The sequence below is a fragment of the Mustela erminea genome, chromosome 19, assembly GCF_009829155.1.
Source record: "Mustela erminea isolate mMusErm1 chromosome 19, mMusErm1.Pri, whole genome shotgun sequence".
In the NCBI taxonomy this organism is placed as follows: domain Eukaryota; kingdom Metazoa; phylum Chordata; class Mammalia; order Carnivora; family Mustelidae; genus Mustela; species Mustela erminea.
The window spans coordinates 43,970,847-43,986,745 of NC_045632.1; the positions used below are offsets into that span (position 1 = coordinate 43,970,847).

General features: G+C 43.7%; 1 protein-coding gene and 1 pseudogene across 1 annotated transcript in view; both read left to right on the forward strand.

Annotated features, from left to right (window-relative positions):
• Window positions 1–15,899, forward strand: part of TANGO6 (transport and golgi organization 6 homolog) — a 189,551-nt gene that overhangs the window by 136,333 nt on the left and 37,319 nt on the right. Inside the window, exons 16-17 of the mRNA XM_032324977.1 lie at window positions 1,567–1,718; window positions 11,682–11,795. Of these exons, the coding sequence (XP_032180868.1) occupies window positions 1,567–1,718; window positions 11,682–11,795 (266 nt within the window). The remainder of the gene's footprint in view (window positions 1–1,566; window positions 1,719–11,681; window positions 11,796–15,899) is intronic.
• LOC116579517 lies at window positions 11,803–15,271 on the forward strand (annotated as a pseudogene).

The window sequence follows — 15,899 nt, forward strand, 5'->3', positions numbered from 1 at the left end:
AATACAATAAAATAAAATAAAATAAAATAAATTCCTACGTTGGTAAACAGTCACTTGTTTGTTATCTGCTCTTACCTTTCATCCCACAATTTCCCCCCCTCCTCCCCGTTCCAGAGTGACTGAGATTAGTGAAACTGGACTCTGCAGGCAACCTCTGCTTGATTCTATGATGGCTTTGGGCATTTTATCCCACAATCCTGAGACTGTTGGTACCTACCCATTTGTACCCACCTCCTAAACTTTGGGCTTCTTAGAGGGTAAAGATTATGTTTATATATTCTACCCCTAGAACATTAGCACGATACCTAGCATGTAATTTTGTTTTGTTGAATAAACTAATGAATTCAGTTCCGTTAGCATTTGTACTCAACAAAGATTACTAAGCACATACAAAGTAGCACATACAAAGATTACTAAGAACTGAAGGGAACAAAATTCTACACTCAAGGAATTCATAGTCTAATGAGAGAGGCTGCAAACAGGAACAAGGCATTAGTGACACTTGTGATTTAAGCCAAAGTGATTTAAATTCAGGGAACTGTAGGACTTCCCAGGAGGACTACTTAAGGCCAACTGAGGAAAGGTTTCATAAAGGACATGGTATTTGAGCTGAGCCTGATAGGCCAGGTTGGTGGTATTTTGTTTTGTTGTTGTTGTTGTTGTTTGTGATTCATCATTTTGATGATTAAGAATAGATGACTTTAAGCAATTATTCAGAAACCATTTTGTCACCTTATTGATATCATGTAGCCTTAGGGCTCCAAAAAAACTAAAGGTGAAGTATTTGTACTTGGGTTTTGGAACTAGAGCCTAGTTCCAAAACTAGGCTCTAGATCAGAATCTAGATCAAGACAGAACATCTTTAGCCCTTGACAAACCTGTGGAGGAAGAAGTTGTTTCCATATGCAAAATGACAATTCTGAATGTCTTAGTGTACTATTTCTCCTCTCTTCAAATAAAACAAAAACCTCTCTTGACCCCCCCCTTCCTTGACCAGCTGCTACCACATTTCCTTGATCTGCTTTGCTGAAAAACTCCTAAAGTGATCTTTCTGTGCACAGTTACCGCATTTTCTTAGAGTCACTTCTCTCCTGCTCTCACCCCTGCTAGTCCATCAAAACCATTCTCATCAGGCTCAACTGTGACCTCATTGTCATTCATTCTAATGGTCAATTCCTAGTCCTCTTCCTACATGACATTGAATATTCTCCCAGAGCATGATTTCTAATGGTTATGCAAGTACTTTGAAAATATAAAACACCATACTATATACAATGATAGTATCACCATACCTTCTTAAAAAAAAAAAATTTATATATTTGAAAGAGTAAGAGAGAGGGAGAAAGAGCATGAGTTGGGGGAGGGGCATAGGGAGAAACAGACTCCCTACTGACCAGGGAGCCCTGCATTGGACTCGACCCCAGGACCCCGGGATCATGACCTCAGCTGAAGTCAGATGCTTAACCTAGTGAGCCACCCAGGTGCCCCTCATTATTCCTTTTTTAAGAACTTGAAAATTTATTTTTAAAGATTTTGATTTCGTTTTTTAATGTTTTTTCCCTGTAGGGGACATGGTCTCAAAATACAGAGAACCTTTGATCCACACCTTCCTGAGGGGAGCAAGAGATCCTGATAGTGCTCATAGAGCCAGCAGCTTATCAAACCTTGGAGAACTGTGCCAGCGGCTGGATTTCCTGCTGGGCTCCGTGGTTCATGAGGTGATGTATGTCGATTCCTTTCTCTAAAGCTTGTTTTTTTTTCTTGGACCTATGATATAGGATTGGGAGTCAGATCTGTGGTTTTTTTCCAGATCAGATAAGTCATTGAACCTCCCTTGGCCTCACTAATCTTCTATGTATATCGAAAGTTATATACCAAGAATTTTTTTGTTGCAAGTAATAGGAAGTCACCTTAATTTACCTTATGCATTACAAGAGGATTTATTATAAAGATTCCAAGATAGCTAACAGAGTTGAAGGTACCTCAAGCAAGAGCAGATGGAACTAAACCCTGGGTCTGTGGGCCATCTGTGAGTTTCATCTCTGTTCACAGAAAAATCTCAGGCAAATATTCTAATTGGCCCTCTTGGGTCAGAGGTGCCCTGTAGTTCAGGGGGATGAGATTATTTACCCAAAAAGACGAATTAACTTCCATGTTTTGTTCACCACTTTACACCCAGTACTTGGTACATCGTACACAAAGGCTGAATAGGCAGCCACAACAATAGCCATGCAGGATATTGGCACTGGACACTCCTGGTTGATGAAATGTGCATCTTGCTGTTGTCCTCTACGAACATCTTCCTCTAGCTTCTTCGATTTTATATTTGCCCTTGTGCTTGTTTAGTCCTAAATATATTAATATATATCCTGACTCCCTACTGTGTGCTAGGCACTCTGCTATTTAAAGACGATGCTGGACAGAAAAAGACCAGTTAACATGTGGACAAGAGTCTTTTTATTGCCAATGCTCTTGACTGTCTTAAATCTTCATTTGGAAGAAGTTGGCTTATAAATTATAAATATACAAATAAAACAGTTTGTGTTATTTTTCTGTTTGTGAGAGATCAGATTTCTCATACAGAGCACATAACTTTCCTTGAACAAAAACAGAAGAACTGTAATAATTCTGGCTCCTTTTACACTATTTAGTATGCTGAGGTTGACCATATTGAACAACAAGTATTAAGAAGTTCCTAGTGAGAAGGAATTTTCTTTGATGTCTGGTGATTGTGTCTTATGAATAAGCAGAGAAATACACTCATGGATATTGCAGACACTTGAATTTATGGCATTTCCTGATTCCTGAGCTTTATAGTCTTTGTTTTATTGATAGTAAAGGCGATTCATGTCCTTAAATTCCAACTTCAGATTTTTAAGAAATTTATCCATCAGTCATTTCCTCTCCTTTAGCTCTTCCATGAGGGACATACCCCTATGTCTAACTTGTACTTTTTTTTTCTTTTCTTTTTTTAAAGTTTTTATTTAAATTCCAGTTAACATACAGTGTTATATTAGTTTCGGGTGGAGTTTAGTGATTCAGCACTCAGATACAATACCCCGTGCTCGTCACTATAAGTGCCCTCCTTAATACCCATCACCTATTTATATATCCTTTTTTAAAATAACTTAGAAGCAATGATCATTACCAACTTCAGACCTTAGAGTGCTCTAATGTATGTGAACCGTTAGGTACCTGATCTTCAGTGGTTTTGGATGGTGCTTAGCAAATCTCTTGTCCGTTAATATATGAACTTGTAACACTTAAGAGAAGGCATTTGCAGTAGCTCACCAGTTCTCCCGACTTCTTCACAAGTGTTCTCTCCCCCCTCCCCGGAGGCTCCCTTTGTCCCAGGCCCCCACCAGGCACCGTGGAAGTCAGCATGAGCAGGATGGACACCCCGACTCGGCTGGGGCGAGGCCATGTCGTTCAGCGCCCTGCAGCGAACCCTGCAAGCGTTCAAGTCTTCCTGGGGGTGGTGTCCAGGTCCCAGCGTGCCTTCTGGGTGCTCTACTCTTCCCACTGGTTCTAGAAGAGAAGCACCTGCTAGGCACCTTGGCTCCCCAGGCCTGGGGCCAGTCCAGAAAGGGGTTGCTGAGGGTGCAGAGCCAAGAGAGGCAGGGATGGTCTGTGTGGACAGTGGGCCGCACAGAGGGTAGGGGTACTAGTGATGTGCCGCTAAAGATTTCAGCTTATTAAAACATCTCTGGGTCAAATAGTGAAGTGGTTCCCGCATTTTTTCTCTATTTACTCGGTCTCTTCACATGACTCAACCCAAACTGAACCATACCATGATCTGAACCATACCCAAATATTATCATTTTTCTGTTAAAGAGAGAGCGAGCATGGTGGTGGGGAGAAGGGCAGAGGGAGAAAGAGAGAGAATCTTAAGCAGTCTCCATGCCCAGCGTGAGCCTGCCCTTCGGCTCAATCTCAGTGACCCTGAAATCATGACCTGAGCCAAAATCAAGAGTTGGACCCTCAACTGACTGAGCTGCCCAGGTGCCCCTAAATATTATTATTTTTAATAACAGCTTTGCTGAGATGGAAGTCCCATACCATATAAGTCACCTATTTAAAGGGTACAATTCAATGACTTTTAGTTTATTTACAGAGTTGTGCAGCCATCACAAAATTTTTAAAACATAGCTGCGAACAGAATAAAAACTTATCCCAGATCTACTGGTGGATCAGCTCAGGTCTGACAGGATTCCATACATTTTCTAAAACCAGTGACCCCAGATAGTACCTCATGCTCTTCTATGACCAAAAAAACTGAGACCATGTTTCTTTTTGAGTCCTAGACTCTTCTCCCCCTTTTCTCTCTTAAGGAAAATGTAGCACGCTATAGCATACTGGGGGCATAGGATTTCCCATCAGGACATTAGACAAAATTCTTGGTTTGACTGAGTAGAAAAATTGAGCTCAAGCAGGTTTTATAACATTCAAGAAGTGTCATCTCTCTGGAGAACCACCTGACCTGTTGAAAGAGGATGAAACCCCCAAGTGCACTTGGGGATGGGAATCAGTGAAGACCTGTCTCCAAACTACCTATTTACCTGCGGTCACCTGAGCACATGACTTAGACTCTGAACTTAGTTTCTGGCTTACATGGTATTAAAGGGGCGTCTGGCTGGCTCAGCAGTAGAGTTTGTGACTCTGATCTCGGGCCATTAGTTCAAGCCCCGCCCCGCCCCTGCCCCCTCCCCCCCGGGGCGGGGAGGATAGAGATTACTAAGAGAAAAGACAGGAGATTAAAATACCCACACTGCAGAGTTTTAACCAGGATCTAAAGATAACGTATATGTGGAAAATAAGGGAAGGTGGATATGGTGGTCAGCATTATGTCAGGTGGAAGGGAGGCTGCAGTGTGAAATAGGGGATTCAAGGTGAACTTCATTTGGAAAGGTGACAATTGAGTAAAGTTTTGGTTTTTTTTTAGTTAAGATTTTTCTTTAAGGAGCATTTTGGTCATTTGAAGGAGGCTGATGATGACAGTGCCAAGCATGGCAGCAAGGAAATGAGAGAACAGGGGTAACCAGTGTCCTTCAGATGTCCCCAGTCATACATCTACCCAACACCTACAATGTGCCAAGCCCTTTGTTAGAGGCTGAGATTTCAAAACCCTACAAGATCCCACCCTGCTTTCTAGGCTTGGGTAACCTGGTAGAAGCCACAGACCTCGGTGACTACAGTTGCTGTCCTTTGTGACAAGTGCCGCAGGAGCACATTTTAGGAGCCCCTCAGTCAGGTTTGAATGTTGGCAAAGATGTGCTGGAGGAAAAGACCCTTGGACCTGAGTCTTTAGAACAAGTAGAGATTGGATAGCCCAAGAAGGCGTTTCAGCAAGGGCACCGAGCTGTGAGACAGCATGGCTTGTTGGAAGAACTGTTGGAAGATTCAAAAGGCTGGAGTGAAGGGTCGGGGTTGGGAGGCTAGTTGGTGGCAGCGCTGAGGCAAGAGAGGTCGACAGGGGCTACATCATGAAGGGTCTTGTTAGCTTCACAGCTTCCTGGCTCACAGCAAGAATCAGGGATTGCTTATTAAGCCTTCAGAAATGAATTGTGACTAGGTAGTCGGCTGTTTGCTTCCCATGGTGCTAACACAAAAAAAGAGCTCTTCCTTTTGTTTCTGCCTTAACATCCATGTGAGGAGCTGCTACTGTGGGGGCACCCAGCTGGCCAGCCCCTACCCTGCTTCTTGAGACCTGGACTCCCTGAAACACAAATCCCAGGCATGTTTATGATCACTAACAAATTATGAGCCCGGTGAGAGCAGAACCGGCCTTTATTTACCTAGGCATCCTCCTGGCACCTGTCACAGTGCTTGGCATATAGTGGGTGCTCTGTTTGTTAATTAATATTGAATGAAGAGGAGAGTAAGGCTTATTGGGGAAGACTGGTTCCTGTGTGTTTTGAAAATAGTAATAATAGCAAGCACTTAATACTTTCATGAGGGCCTTGTGTGTGTCAACTGATCCAGTTCTCACAAAGGAAACTGAGGCACAGAGAAATTAAATCAGTTGCCAAGGTCATACAGATAGGAAGTGGAGGGCTGGGATTTGGATATAGGCAGGTGTTTCCAGCATCCATGCTCTTAACCGTGCTGTATATTATCTTCCAATAAATGTGTTCAGTTCATTTATACGATTGCTTTTGTGCCAAAAAAAAAAAAAAAAAATGCTTTTGTGCCTTAAAAAGGAGCAGTATTGCCATATAAGTAAAGCTACTGACAGGAAGGGTCATGCAGCTCCATTGCTTTTGGCAATGAAACTTCAGAAGGTAATATATTCCCTCTGATTTGGAAAACCAGGTGTTTCCATCCCACATAATTTCTGTCTCTTCTTTTTAGAAGTTTCTTCTTATGTAGCATCCCACGCTTGCCGTGTCATCAGCGCCAAACCAGCTGCCTTGGGTGGACTACAAGTTTGAACATGGTTGGACACCTGACAGCTTTAGCCTTTCAGCCATTGAGCCCTCTGGTAGTCAGACTGCTCATGTCCATTCCAATGGAAAAAGTGCACTATTGGGCACAGCTCTTAAGTTGTTCTTTATGTATTTTGTTTACACAGTCAACAGATATGTATTGAGCACTTACTCTCTGCCAGTTACGGGACTACAACCAAGCTGTGTGCCAGATTATGGGGATCCAGCTGTGAACACAACACAGTTCCTTTCCTCATGTAGTGAAGTTCTAGAAAGGAGACGTGGCTAACAAGCAAGGAAGTAAACAGGTATATCTTGTGTCAGATAGAGTGAGTGCTAAGGAAATAAATCTAGTAAGGGCAGGGGCACAAAGGGAGCTTGTTATGGTATGTGAACTTGGATGAACAGGAAAGGCTTCGCTGATGAGTGACGTGTGAGATAAGACCGGAAGGAAGCAAGGGGCTGATCCAGGCAGATATCTGGTAGAGAGCATGCTAGGTGCGGGAGCAACAAGTGCAGATGCCCTGAGGCAGGTGCATGCTTGACAGGCTACTGAACAGCAAGGCCAGGGTGTCAGGTGGTGGCAGTCTAAGCAGGGCCTTGTAAGGACTTTGGCACTTACTTTGAGTGATTTGGGAAGCCAAGGCAGAAGAATGAAAGGATCTAACTTATATTATTTTCTTTCCGAGAGAGCATATGTGCGCATGCGCAGCGAGGGGAGGGGCAGGGAGGGAGAGGGACAATTCCAAGCAGACTCTCCGCTGAGTGCCGAGCCCTATGCTGTGCTCATTCGTACAACACTGAGATCATGACCTGAGCTGAAATCAAGAGTTGGACAACTTAATCGACTGGGCTACCCAGGTGCCCCATGTCATCTGTTTTGTTATAAAATTGAACAAACTAACCATAGTCTCTTCTAACATGATCTGAATTGGCGGTCATAGCTGTAGCTCTTGGGCCTCTGAAGAAAGAGGTCCTACCTGCTGGGTGGTCCACATTTAGGCACTGTCTGTACTGTGACAGTGTTTGCTGGTAGGGAAGGAATATAAAAGATAGGATCAACCCATCTGTCTCTGTACTGGAAAATCAGGTTTTTCCTCCCTGTTGATGTCAAGATATAACCTGTTGGAAGAGCATTATTATTTTCCCCTATTTCTCCTTTTTCTTGTCAAGAGCTATGTTGCTTGAAACCAAATCTTTTTTTTTTTTTTAAGATTTTATTTACTTATTTGAGAGAGAGAGAGAGATCACAAGCAGAGGGGAAAGGTAGAGGGAAAAGCAGACTCCTCGCTGAACAGGGAGCCCGATGGAAAATGTGATCCCAGGACCCTGGGATCGTGACCTGAGCTGAAGGCAGATGCTTAACTGACTGAGTCACCCACGCATCCCTGAAACCAAATTTTTTTTTTCCTAAAGATTTCATTTATTTATTTGACATAAAAACCACAAGTAGGCAGAGAGGCAGGCAGAGAGAGAGGAAGGGAAGCAGGCTCCCTGCTGAGCAGAGAGCCCAATGTGGGGCTCGATCCCATGACCCTGAGATCATGATCTGAGCTGAAGGCAGAGACTTAACCCACTGAGCCACCCAGGCGCCCCTGAAACCAAATCTTGAAAGGCATTTCCATCTTTATCAGTCTCTGTGGGAAGTAAATATGATTTAAGGGAACCACAGCAAGAGGCCCGTCTCAATATGACAAGTAAGATGTACCCTAGATGAGAAGCCCATTGCAAACCACTTTATATGTGATGCTCAGAATTCCATAATCCTGAGCTTTGGAGTATGATGCAAAGCCATCACCTCTGACCCCACCGAATGATCCAAATTGATTACCGGTCTTGCTGTGATGGGTGCAGTTGCCTAAGTGCACTTTGAAGATAGGTGGACCTCTGAGCTGAGGACTCTAGGAAATGTCCTGGAGAACCCCAGGGAAGCTCCAGTAGCCATCAGGGTTCTCCTTCATGGCAGGTTAAGTGAGCAAGCTGAACATGTATTAATTGGAGACTGTACTGCTTTTGTTCTTAAGTTTCTCAGTTTACAAAATAGAAGGACAGATGATTTAGTTTCAGATAAGTTAGCAGACCAACTGAAACTTTAATAAAAGCAAGCTCTAAGAAAAGAGATGAAGATGCAGTTTGAAAATTGAAGTTATGCTTTCATGACATGTAGACCAACGCTGGTCCTTCTCACCTGGGATTTCCCAAAGTTGGTTTGTCATAATATTACCGTTTATTTTATTTTTATTTATATAGTTCTGATTATGCTTGGTATGTGCCAGCCATTTGGGCAAGTGATGTTTTTCCTTATTTCTGTTGGTTCCTATCAAGTGTTAAATTGCTTAAACTGATTTTTAATATTTCCAGAGTAATCATCATCTTCCTCTTTACATGTCTCTCGGAAGTGGATATGAGTTAAGTATTTTAGTTAGTAAATAGAAAGCCTTCCGCAATGTGGTTTATTAGAATAGGTACTGACCCTGAAAGCAGGCAACACGAAGATCACATAGGATGGGTTTCGCCCTCTGGGAGGACTTAGAAACAAAATAGAAATATTATACCAGTTCATAAATTAGTAAAGACCTTACATCATCTGTCTATTTGCCAAGCCTTTTAGAGGTTGAAGGCAATGCTAAGTGTGTCCTTGGGGTTGAAGGTGTGAGAGATCGGCTATGGGAGTGACTTGTTCAGACTGGGTAGATGGAAGATAGAGGCCATGTATCCTCCCTGCTTGAGGCTTCGACGAGGGGTCTGCCCCACTGGCCTGTAGGAAAGCAACATTGCAAGCTGGACATGGGAGCTTGATCTGAACAGAAGTTTTGTTCTTGTCTCTAAATGGTATCTGCAAGAACATTGTAAAATTCTGATGCTTTAAAAACATTTTGCATATTGACCATAATACAGTTCATAGGATTTGATTCTTGTGATAGGTGTTGAGGAAGGTTCGTGATCAGGCCTCCTCCTGATCGTCCCGGATGGCTGGTTGCAGATGGGCTGTGTCCCCTCTGGTGCATACATCACTAACAGCCAGTAGCAAGCAGGAGGCCATTCCAGCTGATCTCAGCAGGGCTTGTGAGAGAGCAGGGCTCCTTTCCCAATCGTACCTTCGAAGTGGCACAAGAAGTCAGGCATTGGCCTAGCAGGGGAAGCCCTTTTCCAGTCAGGATTCTTCTGCCTATCCCAATTGTGGAATTAATGCCCGACAGCAGAACTAGAGCCACTGAGTGAGGCACAAACATAGCCTGCTCAGCCCAGTGTGGCAGAACAGAGGTGGCAAGCTGGACACCAGCAAGGTTCTAGGCCAGGAAGCCTTGATCCACCAAATGTGGAAACCGAGGCCCCAAACTAAACCCAGAGGGATGCAGGCAAAAGGCTTGGGAGCATCTGCACATTATGTGGGCCCAGGCTGGTTTCGTGCTTTAGTTACCAGACTGAATAAGCTGAACTTCATGTGACAAGAAGGACTCAGGCCTAGCTCAAACTTGTCTCTCTGATTTCAGCGCTTACCTTGTAAATACTAAGCCTACAAGTGGAGGTAGCTATTATATTGTTACCTGTTTGGAGGTCGCCCAAGGAATTCCTCTTAGGACTGGATTGCTTCTACCGTTAATGCCAGAGGCATGGAAACCACTGATGGTCTTGGGTCAGGGTATCCCAGGTCAAAAGCAGAAGCAGCTTGCTGGATCTTACTGAAAAACAGCCCCCAAAGAGTTGAGCTTTTCTGGGATTTCCCTTCACTTGCGAGATGCAAGTTTTTCTAATAGATGTACAACTTGATTAACTGCCAATACATCACAGATGCAATTATATTTAAGAACAAGCTACTTCTTCTAATCTCTCTGCCATCACTGATTAATTAGACACTTTGAACTATGCCCAACTATTTAAAAGCTGTGAAAAATACAACCTGCATGGTTAAAATTTCTGCACAAGCCTATTTCCCCGTTTGTGCCTGTGGTTTTTTTTTTAAACCTTTTTAAAAACCATTCTTTAAACATAATATGTATTTATACATGTTTCCAAACACACAATCTGGCTATTTTCTTATCATGGTTAGGAATCGTCCCATGGTTAGCCAAGAAGTACACTCACACAGTAAATGAAATAAAGTATGTGAAAGACCAGTTGAATAATACAGACTTACTTTCAGATTGTTGCTGCCATTGGCCACACTTTGAAGATTTTTGTTTTTAATTTTTAAGTCTTGGATGAATACCTTAGGAACTAGGTTTTTTTGCCGTTGTTTTTAGTGGTATCGCTTTATTCAGGTTTAAAAATATTTTTGTGCTTACCAGGAGTCGGGTGGGAGCAGGGTGGTTAACAGAAACGTTCTTATTTTATGACATATAATTACTAGCTATATATCTGGCACCATGCTGTGCTAGTAATTTCTAGTCTTTTCTGTCATATGGCTGTCTTTTAAAGGAAATGAGCATTGAAAGACCTATTCCACACATGCAGAAGCCCAGGGAGACTCTGAAATTGGCACCGGGTGACTGACACGGTGGGGTACACTAGGCTTGCAAGACTGGGACATCTGAACATGCTGAAGAAGATCAGTTTGAATATTTATGTATTTCTCTAACCCTGGGTTGTAACTTTCATCAGTGGCGCATTCATCTTCATGCAGGGCCTTGAACTCAGAAGGCTGCTCAGCTGAATCTCCATGGTCCTCGCTCCTTAGAAGCCACTTGTGTTTGGGCCATCTTTCTGCCCTTCGATTTAGTGTCCCCAAATGGGGACAAGTCACATTTCTTCCCATTTTTGAGGAAATACTTGAATTTTACCATGTCTTTTTTTTTTTTTTTAAGATTTTATTTATTTATTTGAGAGAGAGACAGTGAGAGAGAGCATGAGTGAGGAGAAGGTCAGAGAGTGAAACAGACTCCCCATGGAGCTGGGGGCCCAATGTGGGACTCGATCCCCGGACTCCGGGATCATGACCTGAGCCGAAGGCAGCTGAGATCATGACCTGAGCCACCCAGGCGTCCCTTACCATGTCTTTTTTATATATACATATCTCTTCCAACTTCCTCATGCTCCCTTCTGAATACTAAATTGGATTTTGCCCTTTTCCAGAAGACCAAACTAAACAAGATCTCCACCACTAGCTCTCTCCCTCTTTATTGAGAACAGGGAAATTATCCACCCCTCTCTAAGCCAGACTGTTCATGATGAATGTGTAGAAAGTGGAACCCAGGTGAAAAGCTTTAGGTAATTGTGCAATCTGGATTTTTATTGACTTCTCTCTCACCCTCCTAGGTAACAGCTTGCCTGATAGCTGTGGCTAAAACAGACCATGAAGTTCAAGTGCGCAGAGCTGCCGTCCACGTGGTTGTGCTGCTGCTTCGGGGCCTCAGCCAGAAAGCTACTGAGGTGAGTCAGTTCCTTACCATTTGCAGCTACCCTGCCTTTTTGGGTTTTATCTGTTTATCAGTCTTCCAGCCTCAGATCTTTGGACAGATGCATACAGATGAATCCACCAGCAGAGCTTTTATTTTATAGCAGGAATACTATTTGCTTCTTTAGTCAGAGTCCCTATTTTCTTCTCTAGGGGTAGGCAAACTACGCATTAACTGCTGCAGGAAATCCAGAGCCCTGGTTTTTAGGTTGCTACTCTGAGTTTTGGCATTCTTCTCAGAGGGGCCGGTTCCGCGTGAGCTTACTGGACCGCACTAAGCCTGCCTCTGCGCGAACTTCAGTGACTTGTCTTCCTGTCTCATTTCATTGTTCAAAGCGAATTCCTGAAGGACCTCACTTAAAACGCTTCCTTTCTTGCTGTGAATTCAATCCTTGAGATTGTAGTTGCTGCATAAACTTTTTTCCTCCTCCGAGTGGGTCTGGCTGGATTTCTCTCCAGTGTATGGCCAATATAAGAAGAAAGCATATATATCCATATGTGTGTGAAGGATGAGTAACCTCAAAATTAATTTTCCTCTTGATTTTAATGGAAACTCATTCCCAGCTGAGTTTATAGAGAGAGTTTACATTAATAATTTATTTGCTGGTATCCACAGTACTCATCTGTGGCTGGCACATCAGTATTTAACTGCCACTGAAGCCTTTAGAAGAATGTTTTGTCAGACCTTCAGGCTTTACTCAGGATAGAATTTTGCCATATCAAGTGCCTGGCACCATTTTTGTACAAGCATGGACTCATTAGTTATCCCCTCTTTATTATTTAGGACCTTGATGGTGGTAGGGACACACAGATCACAACTCAGTAACACAGATTAATTTTAAAAAATTGCTATCCTCACAACTGTCCTTGATGAGAATCTACTCTACAAGAGGGAATTAAAGTGTTTTTCATTCATCGTCAAGATCTACAAAACTCTTGGGGCACCTGGGTGGCTCAGTTGAGTCGATCTCAACCCAGGTCTGGATCTCAGGGTCTGGATCTCAGAGTCGTGAGTTGGGCCCCGCAACAGACTCAACACTGGGCGTGGAGTCTACTTTAAAAAAAAAAAAAAATCTGCAAAACTCTTGCCAGATACACCATGGTTATGTAAGTTGTTAACAATGGGGGAAACTAGGTGAGGGGTATACAGGAATTCTCGTGCAGCTTGTCTGTAAATCTAAAGTTATCTTAAAATAAAATTTGAGTTTAAAATGTGAGTTATAACACTATTAAAATATATCTGTACAACTCTGTGAGGGGGCTGCGGCAACCGGCACATCCCGGGGCGTCTCACTCCTCTCGGGCGGCACTGCCCTCACGGGCTGCAGGCAGTGCCTGGCTGACGGCCGCCCCCGCACTGCTGCGGGCGCGGGGGAGCTGGGGGCTGCACACTGTTGTGCTGGGTGGCTTAGGATAACACGCAGCTGTGGCGCACCAGGATCACCTCCACAGGATGAGGGAGTGGGGGACTCAGGCGGGGCTACTTGCTGTGCCCCTGCTCACAGCCTGTCCGTATATTCCACCTGCCCCCACCTACTTTCTCCTGCTCTTCACTCATGCAAGTCTTCAGGCAAATTTGTCACCTAAAAGTGACGGCACAACTTCTACCAAGACTCTGTGGGTGTGATTGGAAGTCCTGAGATAAGCTTTTACATGGGTTTCCAGCTTCCAGCTATGAGCGGTACAAGATTTGGGAAGGTCTGACCCTGAGGTTTTGTTGAGTGATTGCCCTTGATTTCTTGGGCTTTGGCTTCAGTGACATCCATCAGGCCACATCACTTCCTCCTATTTGAGCAGGTCAGCATTGTGGAGGCACCTTTGCACCTCTTGGGCTCCAGAAGCACAGAGTCAGACTTTGGCTCACGATTAGAGAGATCACTGCCCAGGGGGTGCTCTGTAGGGGGTCAGCTTACCGTGAAGAGTCTCTGGCTGTCCAACAGAGGCATATTGCCTGTGGTTGACGGCTCTCTCCTTCTCCAAAAGCTTCTCAAAAATGGAAGCCTTCTGTCACCCATCCTCACATGATTGATGAACTTCTTTGTATTCTCCCGAGGACTTGCCCCATCCTTTGGGCTGTCCACCCAGTGCTCTGAGAGGGAGCTGTGGAACATGGAGGCAGGGATACCCAACAATGACAGAACTTAGTTACTATCAGTCTCTGCGGCTACATCAGCCAGTGAAAGAAGTTTAGAAGATGCTGGTTGGGAGCTCTTGCTTCTGTAACTGTTCCCATTAGTTTTATCTGTGGGCCATTGGATCCCATGAATGTCTATCCAGTGGTTTTTGAGCACCGTATAGGAACACTGTCCACGGCTAGAAGATCCCCTGGCTTCCTGAATACATATACGGGCTTCATCAACTCCTTCTGAGCTGGGAAGAGTAGCTTCCCTGTGGTACTTACCCTACTTCCTTATGTTGTATATTCCTCTTAGGAGGAAATGCCCCAGAGAGGTCCTGGCCGCCAAACGCTGTTCTCTCACGAAAGTCCACTTGACTCACACTGGTGGTCAGCATGTAGTTAAAAGCCCGCAGAAGCTCCGGCTAAGGATGTCCTAACAGTCCCTCCATTCTTCCCACTTCTGAGTGAGTGTATGGACTTGCCTCTCTCTTTTTGTCTCTGATGAGCATTACTTCTCACAGATATAGATAGAGAGACATTCTTAAAAATATTTTCAACACTTCTGTGGGTTCTGCTGAAATATTTAGAAGTACTCATTTCTGGCCCATCCTTGCCTGGAGTCCTATGGTGAAGACTGAGGAAAGGGTGTCTCCCAACCTGTCCTTGAATGGCTCTGAGGCCACATGCTGTTCAAAGTTCTCTAAGCAACACAGCTTCAAGTGTTGCTTAGAGTGAGTGAGAGTGAGTCTCCCTTGTCATAACTTTGGATTTCATTTCATCAGCTGCTTTTAATTATAGACATTTTTTTAAAATAGGTTTTGGGTTGGAAAATGTGGTATTCTAAGTATACTTTAAGACTATGATTTATCGACACATATTATATATATTTTATAAGGGTACTAAACCAACAGATACTCTGGCAGAGTAGTGAACCTTTTAAACATGTTTAATTTCTGAATAAATTGGATTCAATCCAAACTATTTACAGAATTTCCTAAAATCGCAGGATATTATGAACCAGTAGCATCTGTGCCAGAGATTAATTGTTATTAGCTAATTCTAACAGCAAATAACAGTCTGACTCTTTGTACCTCAGTGCTTAGAAGCATGTCCCTCCTGAGTTGGAGGGGAGGGAATCGTTGTGTAGTCCAAGTCACCGTGCTAAATATACATTGATTCCTTTTATGACAGTTGCTTAACTTCTCATTGGTTGTCCCAGAGAGGCTTCCTCATATAGCTCAGTAATCCCTGTACTTTACAGATAGGAAAGTTCCAGGAACTTTAAGAACAAATATTGAAAGGCCTATGAGCAAATGGTGCTGAATATTTCTTTTTCTTGCTTTCTTTCTTTCTTTTTTTTTTTTAGAAATTTTTATTTATTCATTTGACAGAGATCACAAGTAGGCAGAGAGGCAGGCAGAGAGAGAGGAAGGGAAGCAGGCTCCCTGCTGAGCAGAGAGCCTGATGCAGGGCTCGATCCCAGGACCCTGGGATCATGACCTGAGCTGAAGGCAGAGGCTTTAACCCACTGACCCACCCAGGCGCCCCCACTTTCTTTTTTTTTTTTAAAGTAGGCTCCATGCCCAGTGTGGAGCCCAGTGGAGGGCTTGAACTCACAACACTATGAGATCAAGACCTGAGCTGAGATCAAGAGTTGGACGCTTAAACAACTGGGCTACCCAGGCGTCCAGCTGAATTTTTCTTTTTTTTTTTTTAAAGCCACAGTTTCAGTTGTCTTAATCAAAACAGGATGATTAAGTGAATTTTTTAAAAGATTTTATTCATTTATTTGACAGAGAGAGAGAGAGAGCGCACGCTAGCACATGTGTAAGCAGGGGGAGTGGCAGGGAGAGGGAGAAGCAGGCTCCCCACTGAACAGGGAGCCCAGTGACATGGGGTTCGATCCCAGGATCCTGGGATCGTGACCTGAGCCGAGCCACCCAGGCACCCTGATTAAGTG